At 40.6% G+C, this 23163-nt stretch overlaps 1 protein-coding gene across 12 annotated transcripts in view; it reads right to left on the bottom strand.

The window, feature by feature from the left end:
- The window catches only part of LEF1 (lymphoid enhancer binding factor 1), a 176618-nt gene that overhangs the window by 25277 nt on the left and 128178 nt on the right, over positions 1 to 23163 (bottom strand). For 7 of the 12 annotated variants that reach the window (XM_007495821.3, XM_007495820.3, XM_056803098.1 and 4 more), the window contains exons 6-11: positions 21180 to 21270; positions 19443 to 19526; positions 16584 to 16706; positions 14763 to 14925; positions 5773 to 5880; positions 623 to 671 (exon numbers count right to left, since the gene is read on the bottom strand). In XM_007495821.3, coding sequence (XP_007495883.1) covers positions 623 to 671; positions 5773 to 5880; positions 14763 to 14925; positions 16584 to 16706; positions 19443 to 19526; positions 21180 to 21270 — 618 coding nt within the window. The remainder of the gene's footprint in view (positions 1 to 622; positions 672 to 5772; positions 5881 to 14762; positions 14926 to 16583; positions 16707 to 19442; positions 19527 to 21179; positions 21271 to 23163) is intronic. The other 5 variants (XM_007495825.3, XM_007495826.3, XM_007495827.3 and 2 more) reach the window with 2 other exon arrangements.

Raw genomic sequence — 23163 nt, 5'->3', positions numbered from 1 at the left:
GATTCATTGAAGATGGGTTTTTTGTACATTCCAAATATGTAGCACGCTATAGCATCATGTAGAAGGCTTGCTTTTGCTTTCTGTGGTTCTAATGTCAGCCATTTTTATTCGTGTCATATAAGCAGTGGAAATGTTTTTTAATGAAGGGAAAGGGGGCAGGGGAGGTGGAACAAGACCTCACTGATGCCTTAAGCCTGTCTACCAGCAAGATGAACTTCTCCTTTTGTTTTACATTAAATGACATCAGAAACTATGAAAAATACTTCGAGGGGATGTAGTCTATTACAGCCTATGTTAAACATATAATAAAAAATCTTTGAGAACTTATGCAAATGGAAAAGGACAGTTTGGGTAAAAGCAAAGAGAACACAGCCAAGCAATAGAAGCAAAGAATTAAGAGTTCAAACACGGTTAGTACCTAGGATTCCAAGGTAAAGGGGGTTTTAATGCATCTTCACATGATCACATTAAAAGAAATCTCTTAGATTCAAAAGGAAGGAAAAGAGAAGAACAACAACTTGGCACTCTAGAATATGGCAGCATTTAGAAAGAATGCATGTCATTCTGAGCACAGGGTTTTAGAAGCATGTGAACTGAATATGAAAAGTCACTCTGGACATACCTGATGTGGATTCCTGTAGTTTTTCTCTCTTCCTCTTCTTTTTCTTACCCTGGAAAACAGGGAATTCATCATGTCATTTACATATGATATATGTGATATTAAATCAATAGAAGGAGAAAGACCAGAGATAAAAACATCTCAATTTCTCTCTCTCTCTCCTCCCTTATATTATTCAAGGAGACTGAGACAGAATGACAGAGACAAAGAGAGATAGAGAGGTACAAAGCCAGGGATGGAGTGGGGAGGGAGAGGGAGAGAGAGAGAGAGAAAGGGGAGAGATTGGGGGGAAAGAGAGGGAGAGAAAGATTAGAGGAAGAAAGAGAGAGGGAGAGAAAAGGAGAGAGATGAGAATAATGGTGAGAGAAAGTCAGTAAGCAAAAGAAAAGTTAATTTGACCCCCCTCTTAAAGATAGGATAGTGTAGAGATTTGTTTACTTTAAATGCTTTTAAAAGTTCCTGCTTATTTCAAACATGTGCTAAAGGTCCCATTTGAAAGCCCTACCTCTAATTCTACAACTTTTTATTTTTATTGCTATTAGTTTTACCAAGTAATAAGTAGTCATTAAAGTCACTTTATTAGTAAAACTTTAATCGTTTCAGTTGTGTCCAATTCTTTGTGACCCCATTTGGAGTTCTTCTTGGCAAAGATACTAGAGTGATTCGCCATTTCCTTCTCCATTTCATTTTACAGATGAAGAAACTGAGGCAAACAAGGGTGAAGTGACTTGGCCAGCATCACACAGCTAATAATAACTGTCTGAGGCTAGATTTGACTTCAGGAAGATGCCTTCTTAATAACAAGCCCAGTGCCCTACCCACTGTGCTATCTACATTCTATTTATAAATAGCATGATATATGATGTTTATATATAGTAAATGGTCAAATTTGATGTAGGATGCCATTTTCAAACAATGATCAACTAATAATATATAAACTACTCCTCTACACCACAGATGTGTTAGAAAAAACAAGAGTTATATACTGTATAGATGTGATTTATCTAAGTATTTGCACTTATGCAGTCACAAATACATTTTTCTTCCTCTCATACTGTCACTGGATTGGTTGTGGAAGCAGAGAAATTTAGCTGAATCTGTTCACACAAATACTCACTAGGGGAAATAGAAAATGGAAACTTAATGGTACTGAATGAAGTCAATTGAGAAAGCAAATGAAAAGCACCAGGACTTTTGTGTGTCTGGAAAATGTTCCGTTCATCCCTATGCATTCTTTTACCCCCATGGCAGGTGTAATTGCAATAATTAACTCAAGAATAAACAACTGCAATTTCTGAGAAGCACTTTTCAGACATCATTTCATTTGGTCTTCACATCAACCTGGTGAGACAGATGCTATTATTATCCCCATTTTACAGAAGAGGAAACTGAGGCACAGAGAAGTTAATTCATTTGTGTTGAATCACATGGTAAATATCTGAGGTGGCTTTTGAACCCATTTCTTCCTGACTTCAAGTCCAATACTCTATCCATTATGTCTTATTTTTCTTTGAATTAATTAGAGAGGTTTGGAATGATAATAAAATAAGTAAAATCATAATCTCTTATACCACACCCTACTAATCACTCTCTCCTTTTTTTCCTGCTCCCAGGAGAGCTCAGAAAGATAACAAGAGCTCCACAAAATTAAATGGAACCTTCAAAAAAAGCATGGCAAAAATGTATTTTCATGTGAAATGTAAAAAATAGTATGTATGTGTACATGTGCAAAGAAAATATGCATGGCTATAGAGGAAAAAGAGATGAAAAGAGGCAGAGATGAGAAGAGAGAAAGAGGACTTTTTGGGAAGCCTCCTAGTTTTATGCAGATTTATCAGGAGCCATCAAAATGGAGATTTCACTATCCTTCTTTAAAAAGGCAATGTTTGGTAATTACCAATGTTTTGGAAATTTTCCTGATACTATCTAACGTCCTATTCACTAAACTAGAGTGAAAATTCCAAAGGAATCCAAGCTACATAGAGAAGGATGGAAATAATTTTTCAAAGTTGCTAAACTTCGCTTCTTCCAAGATATAAGGTACTTCTCAGATCTTGAGTTCTCTTCCAAAGAAGGAATAATTAAGCATTCACATACTATACTGTAGAAACACCTTGAACCATCATCTAGATGCAAACTAGTTTTTCAAATGCCCATCAGCCCCAAAATGGACATACAGCCTTCTATTGGCTATGCTTAAGTGTGTGAACGTACAAAAAGATCAAGTTCCCTTAAAACCTGGTCTACAGATTATTAGCAACCCAGAACTTTAATTGTCAGGTTTAAACAAAAGGCAATTTTATTAGAAAGAGACTTTTGATTGCTTTCAACTAAGAAGGCATGGTGTTGATCCATTTATGAAATCATCCATTATTGGCCAAGTTGCCAAAATGTACATGTGAAATCTTAAACATCTGTAATATGGAAAATTTTGTCATGAAATCAAGGGATGCTACCTACCACCGCTGTGCTTTCAGTGAATGCAGCACATTTTTTTCCTTTTAATTATATTCTGATGATAAATGTCCTTCAGTTTTAGTTTATTTGGTTTAAGTGGACTAAAAACTTTGATAGAACCAAGGCTGTCTCTGTTTGAACTATTTGACCAGAATATTGAGTGCCTCATAATAAATTGCCTAATTCATGGTCAAAGTAATTACTAAGTGATGGATTTAAAAGAGTATCAACATATTTGAGTTTTTCTATTGATCTCCATGAATCCTTAAACTGAGTAAAAGAATTATATTTAAAGAATTTTGTGGAGGAGGGAAAATTCACAGAATTCAATTATGACAGTTTCCATGAAAATTATCTCTAAAAATGTTACCACTTAAAAAAAATCCTCATTCTTTTACTTCACCTATCAAAAAGAGGAAGGAATCTAACCCACTGACTCAACAGTGAAGGATTTTGTATAACCTATTGAAAGGGAGCAACTAGGTGGCTCAGAAGATTGAGAGTCAGGTCTAGAGACAGGAGGTCCTGGGTTCAAATTTGGCCTCTGATACTTCCTAGCTGGGTGACCCTGGGCAAGTCACTTAACCCCCATTGTCTAGCCCTTACTACTCTTCTGTTTTGGAACCAATAGATAGTATTGATTCTAAGATGGAAGGTAAGGGTCTAACAAAAACCTATTGACATCAAGTATATCTATCTATGTAGATAGAGTTATAGGTATAAACCAATAAATTAAGACCATTGACTAAGGCAGAAGTGCTTCTTTGATTATGGTCATTGGAACAATATTGTAAGTAAATTATTACAACTATTTTTTAAAACCCTTACTTCCTATCTTAGAATTGATACTCTGTATACTGGGGTTAAGTGACTTGCCCAGGGTCATGCAGCTACAATGCATCTGAGGCCAGATTTGACCCTGGGACTTCTGGACTCCAGGCCTGGTGCTCTATTCACTGTGCTACCTAGCTGCTTCCCTTCCCTGCCTTTTTAAAAAGCTCTTACCTTTAAGTAAATGATTACAAAGTGAGAACCAAAACAGAATTAGAAGAAGGAATTTTCAAAACAGGAGATTGAAATCTAAGAATTTTCTCATTTCCACTAATATGTTACTGGGATTCTGGATAGAATAGACAAGAGAAAATAGGGGCATATAACTCATAGGCTATCTGTTGAGTCAAGACAGTCCTCCTAAGGCAAAAGGAATAAGACAACAAGCTTAGGAAAGTCTGAGAGACATTCATTTCATAAAAAATAAATATGAACATTTTTAGAAGATTCTTTTTTCATCTAATGCTTCAATTCAATTCCCAAAATGCTAAACAGGATTTTGTGTCCGAAACATGCTCTGAGAAAGAAAGCATGGGGGCATATCTAACAGGAAAGAGTTTGGGAAAACATCGCATGGAAGTCAGGAGCCTAGATTTCTCTTCTCAGCACCATCACTAACTAAGCTTGGTCACTAGTCTTGGATAATGCATACCTTCTCTGTGTCTCAGTAAAAGAAAAGGAGGAGGCTTTTGAGGCACCTTAAAGGCCACTTTCTAGCTTCCCAAATGCATGAAGTCATGGACTTTCAGGATGAGCTGCATGAATATTTTAAGGTGAAGTTGCAGTAGACAGCTAATTTGGGTCATAAACAGACATTCTTGCATGAACCTCAAGGCCAGGAGGATCAGTGTTTACAGTCAGTGCTACTCTGACTAGCAGCTGAACTCTCACCCTTACTACAGGGCGAATCTAGTTTATTTTCAGATTTTTCTGACTGCACCATCCATGCTGGCCATGAAAATGATTTCACTTCAGCTTCTTAGTTCACGTTCTGAGAGTTACCATTGTTTTCCCTCCTTAGCATAAGGTGATACTTCTAAATATATCATCAATAACAATATACCACCATAAGTGCTCACACCAGAAAGCAAGCACACAATCTGAAGATGATGATCATTGCGGTGGTCGTTTCAGAGGCATCCATTGCAACAAACAGCCTTGTAAGGACTTTCTCGTGGAAATCTGGAGTGGTAAAGATCCCTCAAGGTCATCAAGTGCAAATCTGCACCCCTAAAAGGAGTCGTCCTGCCTCCAGTGACAGACAGGGAAGTCTTTGCCTTATTAGGATCAAAGATTTAGAGTTGGAAGTACCTTAAACAGCATCTCGTCCAGCACCTGCCATTTTACCGATAAGGAAGTGGAGGTGACTTCCCCAATGGCAAACAGGTGGTACACAGAGGAGTCAAGATTCAGCCCAGTGCTCCTTCCATCTAGCATTCAGCCTCTCGCTAGATATCTAAGTATATATTCATATATATGTATAGTGAGAGGCTGAAAACATATATACTCATCCTAAGTTGCCTAGTTTTAAATGAGTTAATAATGCCTGAATTACATATACTTTATTTATTTTTTAAACCCCGACCTTGCATCTTAGAATCAATACTGTGTATTGGTTCCAAGGCAGAAGAGTGGTAAGGGCTAGGCAATGGGGGTTAAGTGACTTGCCCAGGGTCACACAGCTGGGAAGTGACTGAGGCCAGATTTGAACCCAGGACCTCCCATCTCTACACTTGGTTCTTAGTTCACTAAGCCACCTAGCTGCCCCCATTATACATACTTTAAAACACATTTCCCTTTGGACAGCAGTAGGAGACAAGAAAAACACAAATGAAAATGGGCAACCATGGACAGTATATGCTTACATAATTGTCTCTCGCAGACCAGCCTGGATAGAGCTGCATGTGTAACTGCCTTTCCTTCCGAGCTAATTCATAATATTTAGCCTGTTCTTCACGGGAGAGGGCGTGCCACTGCAAGCAAAAATGGCAGGCAGAGAAAAGAGACAAAAGCAAACATGAGTGAATACAGTAGGTGATCATGGCAATATTCATGACCTCTCTCAAACTCTGGGGGATGATTTTAACTAGTAAGCTTAATAACCTTGATTTACCCTTAAATAACCAAAGGCTAAAGGGCTAAGTGAAGCAAGGGTCTTTGGGCAAGTAGGGGCTACAGAGAAGCCAATCCTAGACCTTTTTTCCTGTTCAGTTACATCAAACAAGGCACATAAAAGTAAAATTTTTATTTATTAAAAACCCTCTCCTCTCCTCTTAGAATCAGTACTATGTATTGGTTCCAGGCAGAAGAGAGGAAAGGCTAGACAATGAGGATTAAGTGACTGGCCCAGAGTCTCACAGCTAGGAAGTGTCTGAGTCCAAATTTGAACCCAGGACCTCCTGACTCTAAGCCTGGCTCTCTAACCACTGAGCCAGTTAGCTGCCCCCTCAATTAAATTTTGCTAAGGAAAATGATGACTCTGCTCTTCTCTCATTATTTCCCACTAAAAATCACAGACTTCCTTGCTGTATTTCAGCACCCCTTTTGATTTATTATATTCTGTTGTGTTCTTTATTAATTATTTTATTATTATTGCCATTGTTACTATTTTTGCCATATTCTTGGATCTGAGTCTCAAGTCCCATTTATTCATGCAAAATGAAAAAAAAATTCCAGATGTCTTTTTTTTTTTGCATTGATGGCTTCTCTGGCATGGACGCTTTCTCAGAATGTCACATGAAGAGGTCTCACCCTGTAAGGAAAGGAAATGGGCTTCTCTCATGTGATCCTTCCTTTCACATAGCAACTCATCAAAGGTCACACACACACACACACACACAGACAGAGTCCAGATGCCCTTGGGGAGGCCACCACAAACATTGTACGTTCCTGCCTGCCTGCTTTACAGTCTGTTTTATCTCCTTTCTTGGAAACTAGAGTCAGAGGAACTTTGCTCTTCTAGCTACAACTTGACTTTAGAGATCTAATTTGGCAAATCTGGACAGTCAGCATCCTTTAAACTCGGCTTTGGGTCGCTGCTTTGATACAGTTATAGATAATGTCATGTGTGATCTGTTACAATGGAACAGCGAGGCAGTCTAGCAGTTGTTTGTGGAGATACATGTATATATAATGTATGAGCATATGTGTGTACACACACATCCCAGAAAGCGCCCCCTACTTCAAACTTCTCCATCACCATGGGGAGCACCACCATTCTCCCAGGCACCCAAGCTCAGAACCAGAGGGCACTGGTTGACACCCTGATCTCTCATCCATCTTTTTTTTTTAAATCTTTACCTTCCATCTTAGAATAGATAATAATAATAATAGATAATAAGTATCTGTTCCAAGGTGGAAGAGCAGCAAGGGCTAGGCAATGGGGGGTTAAGTGACTTGCACAAGGTCACAGGGCTTTAAAGTGTCTGAAGCCAGATTTGAACCCTGGATTCCCCTCTTCAGGCTTGGCTCTTAAACCATTGAGGCACCTAACTGTCCTCCCTCTGAGATGACCTTCCATCTATATGTATATTTGTTTGCATGTTGCTTCACTTTTTAGAGCAGGGGTTACATTTGCTGTTCTTCGTGTCCCTCGTTGCTTAGCACAGTGCCTGGAACATGAAAAGTGCTTAAGGGGAAGGGGAAGACTCAAAGCCTCACAGCTTGGGCTCAAGACAAATGCACAAGTACAAGACTTGTAAAGAATAAAGAGTGGAGTGGAGAAAGCCACCCTACTCCGAAATAAAGTCATGAGAAACATACACAGAGTTTCTGTCAGGCTAGGACACACAATTAAATCTGTGCTGGACAGAGGCAACGGTGGAGGGAGAAATAGCAAAAGTCATCACTTTGCCAGCAATTTGTGACTTCACCACTTGTATTTACTAATAGATAAGTGATTTCTGGAGAACTGATGCAATGGCAGAGATTTAAAAAAAGAAATAAAACATGCATACTGGGGGCAGCTGGGTGGCTCAGTGTATTGAGAGCCAGGCCTAAAGATGGAAGATCCTGGGTTCAAATCTGGCCTCAGACACTTCCTAGCTGTGTGATCCTGGGCAAGTCACTTAGCCCCCATTGCCTAGCTCTTACTACTCTTTTGCCTTAGAACCAATGCACAGTATTAATTCAAAGATAGAAGGTAAGGTTTAAAAATAAATAAAATAAAAACATGCATAATGTGCAAAAAAGAAAAAGCAGCTATATGTATATTTATATATATATATATGTATGTATATATATATATATATAAATTTTTTTGTTTTGGTGAGAATAGTTATATTGCTATCTCTTTTCTTAGGAACTGACTGTATTCCATGGCTATATCCAATCATTTCTATCCCTTCTCACCCCAGAATATCCCTACCTGTCACCACTTAGTAAATGTGCCAGGCACCATGCTAACCACAGGAGATACAAAGAAAGACAAAAGGGGATTCTACAATGTCTAGAGGGGCAGTGATTGATAGGGTGTGATAATCTATAGCAATTTTATCAGAGACAAAGTAGTATTGTAAACACACTTAGGTATCCATAAAGAAGAAAAGAGGTGAACCTGATATCTTCCTCTCTTTTCCTCCCCCCTCCCCCTTCCTTTCTTCCTCTCTGTCTTAGAATAAATAAATACTCTGTATTGATTCCAAGGCAGAAGAGTGGTAAGGGCTAAGCAATGGGGACTAAGTGACTTGCCCAGGGTCACACATCTAATAAGTGTCTGAGGCCAGATTTAAACCCAGGACCTCCTGTTTCTAGGCTTGACTCTCAGTCCTTTGAACCACCTAAATTCCCTCTTCATTCTAGTGTTAAAACTTTTTTTTGAGGGGGGGGGAGGGGTCCCAACCCTGTGATTTAATGACTATAGAGAATTATTGGTGTGGATTCTGTCTCCATTAATGCAAATCTTCATCCCATATCACTGAGAAATTAAATGACTTGGATCTAGTCACACAGTCAACACATGTAAGTGACAGGACTTGAACTCAGATCTTCTTGCCTTCAAAATGATTGTATCTACTAGCCATGCCACCTAAATTCCAAAATTAGGCTGACATAATCATCATGACCTAAGTTACAACATTAACCCATTAAAATGGCACAAATAGCCAGAACAATGAAAACAAATAAGTAAATAAAAGAAAAACAATTAAAAATATAACATTAAAACAAAATACAGTATTGGAGTTAATGATGAAATTTTGTACAAATTAATAGTGCTAAAATTGGCACGGGCTAGAAGATGGTCCATTTCTATGTGTTCATCATTTTCTAGTACATTCCTTCGTGAAAAATCAAGTGCCTGTATGTTATTTAATGTCTTAATTAGTGCCTATTAGAAGTTCCAGCCTGGCCACACTGCACTACAGATGAATAAAACAAAACTGACTGTTTTATAAACAACACAGCCTACAAAAACTAACCAAGTGCTATTAGGGAAATTCATCTCTCTTGAATGTGCTGCTACTCTGGCTGGTTTGTAAAACAAGAAATCCTCTATTTCATTCAGAATGAGATTTCAAAAGACAAATGTGACACCATCGAATCTTGGCTTGCGCCACTGAATGAGCAGTTCCCTCACTTTAGAGATGGAGTAAGAAAGAAGAGCTACTGCAAGATCAAGTTTGCTAGGAGGCACTGGGCAGAAACTTGAATCCATTCAAAAAGAGAACTTTGCTTCATTTGAGGCACCGTTATACCAGAAAAAGAAATGGCCACCTGGGAACTTTTTAAGGGCTCAGCCAGAGGGATGGACGCTCAGTCAGGATGGAAAAGCTGATCTTAATCAGAGCTCAGAGATCTGTAAATAGAAACAGGTGTCCAAATCAAAGACAGAGGGACCCCAAATAAGAAGCATCATTCAGGACACATGCCCTATCTGGGAGTCGTTAAGGGAGCTGAGAAAGTAGCAATTGCTGGAAACGTGCCTGAAGAAGGAGGAGGAAGCATGCCTCCTTGTATCTTTTCCTGGCTTGCTCTCTCAAGCAGGAAAAATAATTCCTGCTGGAGGGTTGGGGATCCTTCAACTAAGAAAAAATTGTTTAAGAGCATTACATGGCCTCAATAAAAATGTCAACTCTGACTTGGCACTGATTCCTTCTTTTACAGGGTCGGGGAAAATGACAATCAGCCTTTAAGCTTGTAGACTTTCGAGTCCTCCAAGGGTTATGGGAATCACCCATCTGTATGATCTGGTAAGGGGAATTAGCATAATTATTGTTATTAAATGTTTAAGAACCTACTGGGTCCTGGGCATCCTGTGTAGGACACCAGAAAAGCTATAATTTGCCCTCCCTCATTTTCTTCCCAACCACAGTCTATTGCAGATAAGAGGAAAAGTGTTTAAGGTTTGAAACTGCACTCTGATGGTGTTTCAGTCTTCCGCTCCTATTTCTAAAGATCCGTGGCCTCCGATATTTTCCATTGTTTCTGCTCAGTTTTGTTAGTTATTTCTAATAACTGAACCACCATTAGGCAGATGAAACATGCCTTGCAAGGCATCATGGTGTGCACCAACTATGATACAAATGAGTTTTAATTACAACCCTGTGACAGATACCAGAACAGAGCTGGGTCCTGTAAGCTAGTTTGCAAACCAGATAAATGAGGAGGGTTTACGTGCTGGTGCCTGCCTGTAATCCTTGATACCTGGGAGTCTGAGGATGGGGACTCACTTGCACTCAGGAACTCTGGGCTGCACTGGGCTTAGCCAACTGGGTGCTACACTAAGTCCCGCATCAATAGAGTGATCCCCTAAGGGCAAGGGGACCACCAGGGGGTCTAAGGAGGATTGAACTTGCCCAGATCAAAGCTCCCAGGCTGATCAATAGTGGGATCAAGCCAAGGAGGTGGAGGAGGAGCAGACAGAGGGGAAGAATAAAAAAAGAGAAAGAGAAGAGAAAAGGGAGGAGGAAGAGAAAAAACAATGAATATCACAAAAATATTAGCTTTTAAAAAGTTCAATGAGTGGGTAGAGATGGTTTGAAACCACAAGGACCTGTGTGTGAATCTGACCTCTCAAACATACTATCTGTCTAATAAAGAGTATGAATGAGCAGCTGGAGGACAGTGGACGGAGTGCCAAGCTTGGATGCAGGAGTTCAAATCTGGCCTCAGACACTTACAGGCTGTGTGACCCTGGACAAATTCTTTAACTATCTGCCTCAGTTTCCTCATCTGTAAAATGAGCTAGAGAAGGAAGTGGCAAACAGCTCCAGTATTTTTCCTAAGAAAACATCAAATGGGATGATAGTCAGGCATGGCTGAAAAATGACTGAACAACCACAAAACCCAAAGAACAAGATACTTCATCACCTGGTCAGTCTACACAATTTTCTCTAATTTTATAAATTCCAGAGCAGGCACTCATCTACCCCATTGAGAGGGCTTCTTCACTGGATGTTCCATATATGGATAAAATTATAATTTTGAAAATGTGTATTTATTTATAGGTCCTCAACTGCTTAACTGGCAGGCCTGACACCACAGAAATCAAAGCTTTTCTCCATTAAATATGACTCAAAGACTAAGATAAATTGTGTCCCCAAATTATAGATATAAGTACACAAACCTCCAAATTAATTGACAAAAATTCAGCAGGCACTTTGCATTTTAGAAGTAGGCTATTTCTAGTGTGTCTGCAGGGTTTAGGCCACGTGGTGGGCAGTGGGTGGATGTGAACATTTTATGGGGTAACACTGTGTAATGGAAAGAAGAGGGATTCTTCTTTCTTGTGTTCCAGCTCAGTGGTATGGGTTTCAGCTATACTTGTTGCTGGTGTTGTTTGGTTGTTTTTGGTCATGTTTGACTCTTCGTGATCCCATTTGGGGTTTTCTTGGCAAAGATACTGAAGTGGTTTGCCATTTATTCCTCCAGGTCATTTTCCAGATGAAGAAACTGAGGCAAACTGAGTAAAGGGAATTATCCAGGGTCCCACAGCTAGTAAGTGTCTGAGACTGGATTTAAACTCAGGAAGATGAGTCTTCCTGACTCCAGGCCTGGCTGAGCCACCTAGCTTCCCCCCATCATGAGACTTTGGGTGGGTAGGTTGGCGGGGGACAGGATGATCTTCTAGGATTGCTCTAACTCCCAGAACCCTTGGAACTAAGCTCTATTTCCTTAGACTCAAGGAAATGATGGAGGGCAGAGAAGTAAGTACAGTTCTGAAGAAGGTCTGAAAGCAAGTACTTCAAGGTCCCTTCTTAGCCTACATCCTGATGCCCAGAGGTTCATTAGCCTGAAGCATTTGGGCCTCTTCTCTGGTATAAGCTGCCATTGCTGCTGCAAATCATTCCAGGGGTGGGGGTGGGGGGAGCTATTTTCATTCTCCAAACCAAGCAGGAATTAATACAGAGTCCAAGTGTGGCTAGATAGACAGTATTTTAAGGACTTGTGAATTACATCCACAATTGATCTCATTTGCTGGGAAGGTACTTATTACTTCCATTTTTTAGTTAAGGGAAAAGAAGGAGATAGCAACAAGCATTTGTTAAGCTCCTACTATGTGCCAGACAGCTATGCTAAGCCCTTTGATGCTCACAACTCTGAAAGGGAGGTGCTATTATGATTCCCATTTTACAATTGAAACCGAAGAAGACAGAAGTTAAATGGCATGCCCAGGACATTCAGTAAGTGTCTGAGGTTGGATTTGAACTCAGTTCTTCCTAACTCCAAGTTCAGCCTTCTCTTTACTGCTACCTAGTCCTCTATATTTAGGACAATGATACACAATCTCTAGAGCTTCTTTCTGAGTATGGGGCTGGTTGTCTCAAGCCTAAATACTTCCCTTTAGACCAAAACATGGTACAGTGGAAAAGGCATACAATCTGGACCCCAGCTCTACCATCTACTGCTGTAGGGCAAATTGTTCCATCTTTCTCTGCCTTGATTTCCTTTTGTGTAAAATGAAGGGATTTCACTTGATAACTTCCAAGATCCTTCCAGCTCTAAATCCATGACCCCAAGAAAAGATTTTTGCCTTATAGATTTGGGGAACAGAGAGGGGTCTTAAGAGAGGCACTGCTTTCTCTCTTAAGGCAAATGGGGTGGGAGCTAGAGGATTTGGGTTCAGATCTTGGCTTTGTCCCTTAGCAATCTGTATATGCTGATAGGACCTTGAACATGTCCCTTAACCTCACTAGGCTACTGTTTCCTCAGCTGGGAAATGAGAAGGTTAGACTACATGGTTGCCAATCTCCTTTCCAACCCTCAATCTATGACATTCTGGAACTCTGGGTTCTCTCCCAAGGGCTTCAATATTTACCCACTTTCCCTTCTCCCTTTCCATTTCTAATCTGGTTAGTGGTGTTAACTGAACCTTCTTCAGATTTGTCATTCTTCCCTTGCTCTTCTGTCCCATCCCTCTCTGGCCCTATTCCCCATCCCCCAGTTCCATGCCACCCTACCCTGCCCCCCATACCATGCCACATTTTCACTTCGTTCTGTCACACCTGCTCACCAGACTCATCTTTTCCATGAGACTTTTCAGATTCAGCCACCAGCTTCATTGACTCAAATCATTCAAACAGGCTCCCAAACAAAGCCCAACAAGCCACAGACTCTCTGGGGATAAGATCAACATTCTGATGGCTTTGTGAGCTCCGGGATATGAGCACACCTTCCAATCATGCCACTGGCAGACCCTCTTGTGAGACTCTCAGCCATCATTCCCCAAAGTCCTCCAACATAGAGAAGATGTTCCATTGGGTTCCATCGCTCTGTTCTGGTTGTGGGGGAGCCCTAGAGGAGAAAACTGAGGAACTCCCTAAAAGGAATCTTTTAGTGGGTTTTCCCTGGTCCCCCTGGTGTCTGAGATGGAGCAGGGTGCACCATGGATCACTGAGGGCCCTGGGGATAGGCTTGGCTCACTAGCTTCAAGCCCCTCTCCTCCTCCCTGAGATGGTCTTGGCCAAATGCTTCCTGCAGATGTCAGGGAACAGACAGGGGATGGGAGTATGGGACTTGGGCGCCCCCTCAGTCTGAGGAGGAAACAAGAAAACAAGTAGTGTAGAATTTACTGCTCCCCCCAAAAAAGTCCATTGTGGATAAGCATCTTGTAAGTGATTCTGGTTTAATCAAACTCTTCCCATTTAAAAAACAGTAAGCCAGGTTCTCTGACATGAGTAAGAAAGGGATTGAAGGCCTGTTAGATACCACATCTTCAGCTCTACACAAATCTCTGTTCAACCGTAATGTTTGTCTTGCAACTGGGGCTCTATTTTTTTTTAAACCTTTACTTTCTGTCTTTGAATTAAGATTAAGTATTCAGTCCTAAGGTAGGACTCAATAGTGAGTGAGGCAGCTGAGGTTAGGAGACTTACCCAGGGTCACGCAGCCAGGAAATGTCTGATGCCAGATTTGAACATCAGGACCTCCCATGTCCAGGTCTGGCTCTCTATACACTGAGCCACCTCGCTGCCCCTGGGGCTCTATTTTTGTCGGTGTTTCTTGGACATCCATCCTGTTTCATCCATTAAATGACAAACTTTCTATGGGTTGCCTGAGTTGCTTTCAATTCTTCCCAGGGTTCAAGTGCACAATCTAGGTGCTAAATTTCCTTGAGTCTGGCAATTCATGAGAAGTGCCTTTCAATGTGAGCGTTTACACCTCAGAAATCAGCAATATAAATCAGCTTGGTTTATTGTTTTGCTGATTGTCTAGGGTTAAAAAGGTGATGGAGAAAATCTTGACAATGCAGATTAAACTTAAAATGATAAGTGGACATATGCTTAGGAGGGGGAAGCTGGTTGTTAAACATTGCCCAGCACACGGATGCTAGAGGGTCGTTGAATTTGGGTGGGATTTAATGAAATGTTTCCATGGCTACTGTCAATACCCACATACTATTAATAGCACTACTTACCCTTCTGCCTAGAATCTGGTTGATAGCTGCACTCTCTTTCAGAGTACACTCAGCTACAACATTCGCTCTCATCTCTTTCATGTATAACATAAAAGCATTCAGAGGTTTCTTAATGTGAGGTCTTTTCGGCTCCTGCTCCTTTCTCTGTTCATGCTGAGGCTTCCTAAAAGGTGGAGGTCAGGGGTAGTGAGAAGGAGATCACAAGGGAAAGAAAAGAGAGTATCTGTTTATCATCGATGACCAGAGTTCTAGGAATAAATCCGGAATGTACATCCATAGAGCCTTACATTTGAAGAGATGGGACCCAGTTCCATGGATTAAACCTAATTATGTCACTCCAAAACCCAACAAGCCATTGGCTCTTTGCGTGTAAAGGCTTTCATTAAATGATGCTGGTTTCATAACACACTTCCCACGAGAAAGAAAAGGACAACAATATTCTTTGGCGTAAATTGGAAATGGATTTAGAGATGAGTAGAGACCCTATCCTCAGGCTGCTTAAAGCCTAAATTCTTGGATTTCTTGACAAGAAACAGTATGCCATTTTGGTGCATACTTCTTTATAATCCATCAAGTTAGCCGACATATTTATAAAGCACCTACTATGTGTCAGACGTTATGCTAAGCACTAGGCATTCAAAAACTAAAATGAAGACGTCTTGCCTTCAAGGGACTTTCACTCTAAAATCAGAATCACAGAATCTGAGAACTGGAAGTCGCCTCAACAGTCCATTAGTCTACCTCATACCTGAAAGGAATCCTAATAATTCCCTGAAAGGTTCACCTGATTTCTGCTTACAGGGGGAACCTCCTGTTTTCCAAGTCCATTCCATTTTGGACAGATTTAATTGTCAGGAAGATTTTTTCCTAAAATGAAGCCTGAATTGACATCTTTGCAACTTTCACCCATGGCTCTGTCCTCTGAGGACAAAGAGGACGAGGTTGATTCTTCTTTCACTTGATAGCCCTTCAAAAAGATGGTTATATCGTTCCTCCTTGGCCACCTCTTCTCCAGGCTTACTTTGTCCTTCCATATGACATGGACCCAAAGCCCATCACCATCTGGCCGCCCTCCTCTGATCGTTTTCCAGCTTATCAGTGTTCTTCTAAAACTCAGATACCCCAAATGACCTTCAATCCTGTTGTGAAGTTAGGGGGATGGCTTTGGCACCAAAAGGGCATAGCCTGAGGCACAGGGCTCTTTTTGCCCCTAATCTCTGCACTCCTGAAGCTACAACCCAGAATGTAAGCAATGCTTTTAGCAAGGAACTAGATACACCAGTTTACTTTATTTTTATTTCATTTATTTATTTATTAAACCCTGACTTTTTTCTTAGAATCAATATCAGTTCCAAGGCAGAAGAATGGTAAGGACTAAGCCATTGGGATTAAGTGACTTGCTCAAGGTCATACAGCCAGGAAGTCTGAGGTCATATTTGAACCCAGGTTCTCCCATCTCCAGGTCCAGTTCTCTATCCACTAAGTAACCTACTGTCCCAACTAAGACTTTCGAGGAGACTTTGGATAGTCCCAGCTTCTTTACTGTATGAGCTGAATTAAGTTAGCATCCTCCTGGCAAACAAGTTTATTCCTTAAGAGTCAAGCTCTGGAGATGGATCCCCTTAGGGGGAGTGAGCTTTATTGATTGTCTCACGTTCAACTCCTTGCCTTCTGAATCGCAAGATAAGAAAAATGATCACTGAGCAGGGAATCAAGGTGCTTCGTACAGGCCACAGAGATGTAGGCAGGAAGCAAGTTTCTCTAATAAGAGAAGAGGGGCATGAGAATTGGCTGGGATGCCAGGAAACCAGGGGAACTTACACGTGCATTAGCTCATTGTCAGTATGAGGGTGTTCCTGTTTGACCTGAGGTGTTACAATAGCTGGATGAGGGATTCCAGTTGTGTGAGGACCTGGAGGGCCAGGGATCATATGATGTGAAAACCTAAAAGAAAAAAGAAAGAGAGAGAAATAAATGCCTACTGATAAGCCATCAAAGCAAAAATCAGGGCGATGCCAGCAAGTAGGACCCTCCAGAGAAATGTGGAAACACCATGGGGTTGACAGTACAAATTCTGCTCACTGAATACAAGAGAAGTTAACTATTTCTTTTTGTGACTGTATTTTTTTCCTTAAGTCAACTGATCAAAATTGAACAGCTGATAAAATTTCCTGACCAGCCTTTTTATTTATTTATTTTAAAACCCTTACCTTTCATCTTAGAATTAATGTTATGTATTGGTTCCAAGGCAGTGGAAGTGTCTGAGACCAGATTTGAACCAAAGACCTCATCTCTAGACCTGGCTCTCAATCCCCTGAGCCATTCATCTGCTCCTTCTTGACCAATTAAAAAGACTGAGAGAAGACTCAAAGGATTGTATCATACATACACATCTGGAAGGGACCTTTTAGATTCTCGATTCCAACTCCCTCTTTTTTAAAACCCTTACCTTTGGTGTGTGCATTGGTTCCAAGGAAGAAGATCATTAAGGGCTAGGATATTTGGGTAAAGTGACTTGCCCAGGGCCACAAAGCTAGAAAGTTTCTGAGGCCAGATTTGAACCCAGGACCTCCCATCTCTAAGTCTGGCTCTCTAGCCAATGAGTTACCTAACTGCCCCACCCCCAAACTTTTTTTTAAAAGAAAATGGAGGCCAAGAGGGATTATATTCCTCACCCAAGATCCTGAAGTCAAGGATCAAAAAATTAAAGATTTACCACTGGAAGGGCCCTTAGAGGCCATTATATCCAAGAAAAATGTAAAATTTCTTTCTTTCTTTCCTTTGAAAAAAGAGTTTTCTAAATAATACTGTCAAAAGAATAATTTATTTGGAATTTGACATTCTATTATGGTAATTCTTTTTATAATTTTAACAAGAGACCAAAGAAATAAAACAAAAAGGTTATATCTATCCATTTGGGGAAAGATATCAAAGTACAAGATCCTCCACCCCACCCAAATCTATCCATTTTTTGCTCCATTCTATCCAAAGATCAGGAGAAGAAAAAGGAAGGATTCCTTCAAATAATAAACTTAATTGAGAAAGTCCCAGATACTTCTCTGTACTTACTGCACAGAGTCTCCCAGATACAATATCAAGATAACTGTTAAAGAAATCCTGACTTCTGGAAAACTGATAGAGAATTCAAGAAGACAATTTTACCCGGCACAGTGTTGTGTTTGATCCCAAGAGAAAGCTGTGTACATGTATCAAAAGCAATTATACTTCCAAAGGCTTGCAGAGCTTTAAAATTGTCTTAAAATATCCACCACCGAATGAGCACAAAGGAGGGAAACTGCCATGCAAGAAAGCTAAACAAATAAAAGTCAGAAGATCACAGGCTTAGAACTGGAAAGCCTCAGTGGAGGTCATCTCCTTTCAACAAGTTCTTTAGATATGTTTGGTTTTATTTAGGGAACTTCTGCTTTTCAAAGTGTTTGAAGGGTCTAAGAAGAGCCCTCCTCTTCCTCCATGGCCTTCCCAAACACCCAAGGTTGGCAGCTCTCTTCAACTCCTCCAACCCAAATCAAGCCTTTTGGGAGACGCCAATTTAAGCTCTTTCATCTGGGAAGAAAAGAATGGGCTATCCTTGAATGTGGACTAACTGGGAAACAATCAAAGAAGCCAATTTCATCAGAGGATGAATCTGCTAGATTTAGGATTTAAAAAAAAAAAAAAAAAAAAAACAAGCCTAACACCCAAAACAGTTATTTGTCAGTAAAAATGAAAAAAAAAAACTCTGTCACCGGACAGCTCTAACAGTGTGACTTCAAGTGGGTGGACATTTCTTTTCCATATAGGGGAAAGAGTTAAGTTTGTCTTGGACTCTCTAACTGCAGTGTCTAGAAGTGACCTAAAAAGCATAAAGAACCTAAGAAACTCAAGTTATAAATAAATAAACTGTGATGCCCATTTATTAACCAAACAGAATGATGCCTCATATAATGACAGTATTTCCTGTCACATCGAATGCACAGATAATACATTGCAGTCTTGGGGGAATATATCAAGCACAGGATTCAGAAGCCATTTTTTTTCCCAGGTGCCAAAGCATTACACAGAGCAGTTTCAAAGTGTGGCAGGGCAGGTCTCAGAGAGCAATGCTTGCACTAATAAGTCAACACATGGCCTGATTCGCACACTAGTACAGACATCCCAGAGGTCCTGACAGCTTGTCCACACGATCCCTCTTCTCCGGGCTAAGACTGGACCCTGCAGAATCGATGCATTTTTACCAACTAGTCATGCTACACTGAACTTGCCACACATCCAGGAAGCAAATTAGAGACCAGTCGAGTGTCCTTCTCCCTCCTCCCCAATATATTTTATTAAAAAAAGCAAACTCTGCAGTTTCCATCATCAGAATGTTTCACGCCCCACACATCCGTGTAGCGATGAGCCCTGCCACTTTGGGAGCCAATACTTCCAAGTGTGGGTGATGGCCGATCATGAGTATTTCTGGTTTCTATCTCCTGTCTATGGTCTATGGCTCCTACCTGGGAAATCCTAATTAGCACTTCTAGTGTGGGAGCCAGGCAGCCTGCATCTACAGACAGACATGTTGTTGAAATTGAGGCACCACTCCTAGCTGTCTGAAAGGCAAGCAGAGGCATACAAGATGCAAGCAGAAAAGCAGCAGCTTGTATTCAAATGCCCCAGTTTTCCACCTCCTCCACCTACCTGGACATGGAAGTGTCGACTGAGAGTGAGGATGGGTAGGGCTGCCTGAATCCACCCGTGATGGGATAAACAGGCTGACCTTGCCTGAGGTCACAGAAGAAAGGAGCCCATCAATTATGAAACAAGACTTACCAACCATCAACAACAATTAGAGGAGGGCAGGATTAAAAGAATGCTGTCTGAGGTTTCCCTTCTTTCCCCTCCACCATCTCAATCTCTCCAGTTATATTAAACTGGTTCCCCATTTCGTTCCCACCCCCAAAGTCCTTTCCAAAAAACCCCTCCTCCCACAGACACCCCAGTATAAAACCATAGTCATCATTTAACACAAAGACTGAAAGGCAGGTTTTCTCTGTTAGAAAAAATGTAACTAGTCAGTAAATTTCATCTCAAACTGTTAGGAAATGGAAATAAAAAAAGAACAAAGATTGGATAAATCAATCTCAGCGACCAGACTTTTGTTTTTTTAACACACATACACACATAAACCACCATACATCCCTTTCTCATTCCCATATTCATTCAGGAAACAAAAGATTGTTTCCCTTTTATCCTCCCTTCAGATCCCATTTCTCCTTTCCTCCCTCCCTCTGCCTTTCCCATGTCTAACATTACACTGCCTTGCATACTTAGTTCACACCTTCTTCTAACTGCCCCTGATGGGACTCGCCACAGGATTAATGCCCCCTAAGTAGCTAAGTTCAGAAGGAATAATTGATCCAAGTTTGAAAGTGTAAGCACAATCAATTAAATTCAAACAGAGTTATTGACCCAGAGATTTAATGCTTTAAAAAAAAAGGCAACTGCCATTTCCAAAGCTGCTGACCTTAAAAGCAACTAGAATGACAGGCCATAGCTAAAAAGGGGAGAAGAGAGAATTCTTAGGATATTGGGGCAGGACAGGGGAGAAGGAGGGAAGCAAACACAGACTGGAGTTTCATCAGACTTCCCAAAAGAAGGAACAGTCCACTCCAAGAGGAGGAGGGGAAAAAAAGATGAGGATTCCAAAGATAATCAAAAAAGCAATTCCATGTGTTCCTTCCTTCTTTTTTCAAGGTATATTTCCTTTGCCTCTAAAGTTTTGGTTAAACACTAATAATAATTTTAAAAACTCTTTAAAGATAAAAATAATGTAAAAAAGACATTAACATTACATTTTTGAGAAAAGAAAGTCCTAAATAACTCCTTTTGATTAATAGTGAAGTTCAGAGTACATACTATCTTTCTCCAAATTCAAGAACTGCTTTCTTATTTTGAATTTCTATGTAAGATCTGCTCTGCTTCTGGCTGACAGCTCTTTCTTCCCAGTTTGACACAATTACTTCAGCAAGGAAAAAAAAAAGAACATTCTATGTGTTCACCTTTGGTGCTAGAAATTACAAGTTTATTCATAAAAAAGCTCTAAAAATGTTTTCTTTAAGAGCTTTAAGAGCTGTCCATCTATGTGCAGTCATACCAAATGCCCAAAGCAACACACTGGATCCATCCAACTATGAGCTTCAAAGCAAAAATGCTAGATGTTCATTTTCTACAGATATTAGAAAACAGATTCAACCTGTTTCAAAGTCTACATTTTTTTAATCTTTTAAATGGAAGTGAAATGAATTGACCATCTTCCTTGCAAAGTGAAATTTTCTTTACTCCATGGTGCCCTTCATAAAGTTAACATGAATAAATGAAAAGGCAAAGCTATGAAAGTGGGGATCTTCTCCTTCCAAGTTGTCAAAGGGTTCTTACCAGCCAAGAGGTGGGGTGATCTGTCCTACACCACTTGGAGACAGGGGATAAAAGGTAGGGATGTCAGGAGCTGGAGGATGTCTGGACATGCCTGTTAAGAAGAACAGAGAAGTACATTTTTAGATTCGACAGGCCACTGGGAGAAGAGATGAATGGGGAAAAAAGATGCCTTGTGCTTTAATCAAGAGACAGAATCAAATTGTTTTTACTGTATAAATTTGGAAGAAGTTGTAAGGAAAGCATTTTGTAAAAGACTATATAAACATGAACTACTACTATTACTGTTACTGGTATTATATTATTATCCTCACTTCAAAGGGAATTGAATTCTAAGGAAAAAAACCTCATCTTGACTAATGCATAATAGATTTCAGTATTTCAGTTATAGTATTTGCTTTTTTGAAGGATCGGTGAAAGCCCAAGTGAACCATTAACTCAATCTCTTCAAATCTGATTGGAGAAAGTTGATATTTATTCTCCTCTATTTCCTTTCAGCTATGAAAAGGCTATGCAGCTCTTCCAAAGAGCATCATAGAACAAACAGGGGAATGATGACACGGGCAAAGTAAATAGCCTTCCATGGAGTTACTGTCTGATTGGGCAGGCGCCCACTTTTCCCCATTTTAACTGGCTCCCTTATGGATGAGATTTGGAACATTGACTTCCAGAGGATCAGTGTTTAATTAGAAATCATCTTCAGTCTCACAATGGGCACATGATAGAATTCATTGGGTTTCTGGCTGCCCCTTCATCTTCAGCCAAACTCTGCACAGCACGTTGAGCGCTCTGGGTTGCAAGGTCACCCTATCCCACATGAGTTGTATTTCATAGAAAGGCACCGTCCCACTAGGAATGTTCCTCTTCCCAGCCAGAGAGTACCCCTTAGCTCTGAGAAGGACCTCAAGATTAGACCTAATCCTAGTCCCAGAAGACAGCCTCTTGCCCGCGCTTTGCCTAAGACTGTCTGTAAGAGAAAAAGGAGTAAGGGAGAGAGCCCCATGAGTAAGCATATAAAAAGCTGACATTTAATATGTTTGGGGAAGTAGGGCTTAGGACAGGAAAAGCTATTAAGGCTTCTTAACACATTAAATCAACTCCTTTTAAAGGGATATTTAAATATTTACATTCACATTCCAGAGGTGTGAAAACCTAAGGAGGAATGCACACAGAGCCTGAAACTGAACTGAGTGAATGGATGGCCAGTATGTATGCGGTGCAGGTAAATTGAGTCTGTACCATGGATTCGTGTAACACTGACTTTTCACGCAAAATCCCATTGGGCTCCATCTGGATCTTGGGCGATATCATCAAAAATGTTGACATTTAAAGTGGAATTTTCCAAAAAGGAGGGTCAGTGTTGCTTATTCTGATTTGACAGATATACAGATTTAGCCTTTATACACTGCTAAAATAGAGCAGCCTGGTGGCCCAGTAGGCTTGGAATCAGAAAGACTTATCTTCCTGGGTTCAAACCTGGTCTGTGTGACCCTGGGCAAGTCACTTAACTTTGCCTCCACTTCCTCATCCATAAAAATGAGTTGGGGAAGGACATGACAAACGACTCACATATCTTTGCCAAGAAAACCCCAAATGGGTTGTTCATGAAGAGCCAGACACCACTGAAACACCACCACCATATGTTGGGCACTAGCAACTAACTAGAACAGAAATAGCCCAAATCTTACTTAATATCTAGGTAAGCAAGACGTGGGGGCAGAGAGAAAGGCTCCTTCCTTTCTTTTAATAGATCACCTATCACACAAGATAAATTCCTGGTTTTGCTCAGGGTGAGGGTGGTATGGCTAGACTGAAGTTCCTGTGAAAACCATGCGGACATTTTCATAGACCACAAAAGCTCATTCATTATGAGTCAACGGTAAGTCATTGGCCTACTTGCTGTTCCTCCTACAGAAGTGTCCCATCTTCAGATTCTGACTGAGGCTCTGAATCCATTGCCCTCATGTGCCTGGAGTGTGCTCCTTTC

The sequence above is a fragment of the Monodelphis domestica genome, chromosome 6 (genome assembly GCF_027887165.1).
Source record: "Monodelphis domestica isolate mMonDom1 chromosome 6, mMonDom1.pri, whole genome shotgun sequence".
In the NCBI taxonomy this organism is placed as follows: domain Eukaryota; kingdom Metazoa; phylum Chordata; class Mammalia; order Didelphimorphia; family Didelphidae; genus Monodelphis; species Monodelphis domestica.
Note: the sequence above shows the minus strand (reverse complement) of the source record. Positions and strands in the feature narration are given on the sequence as shown.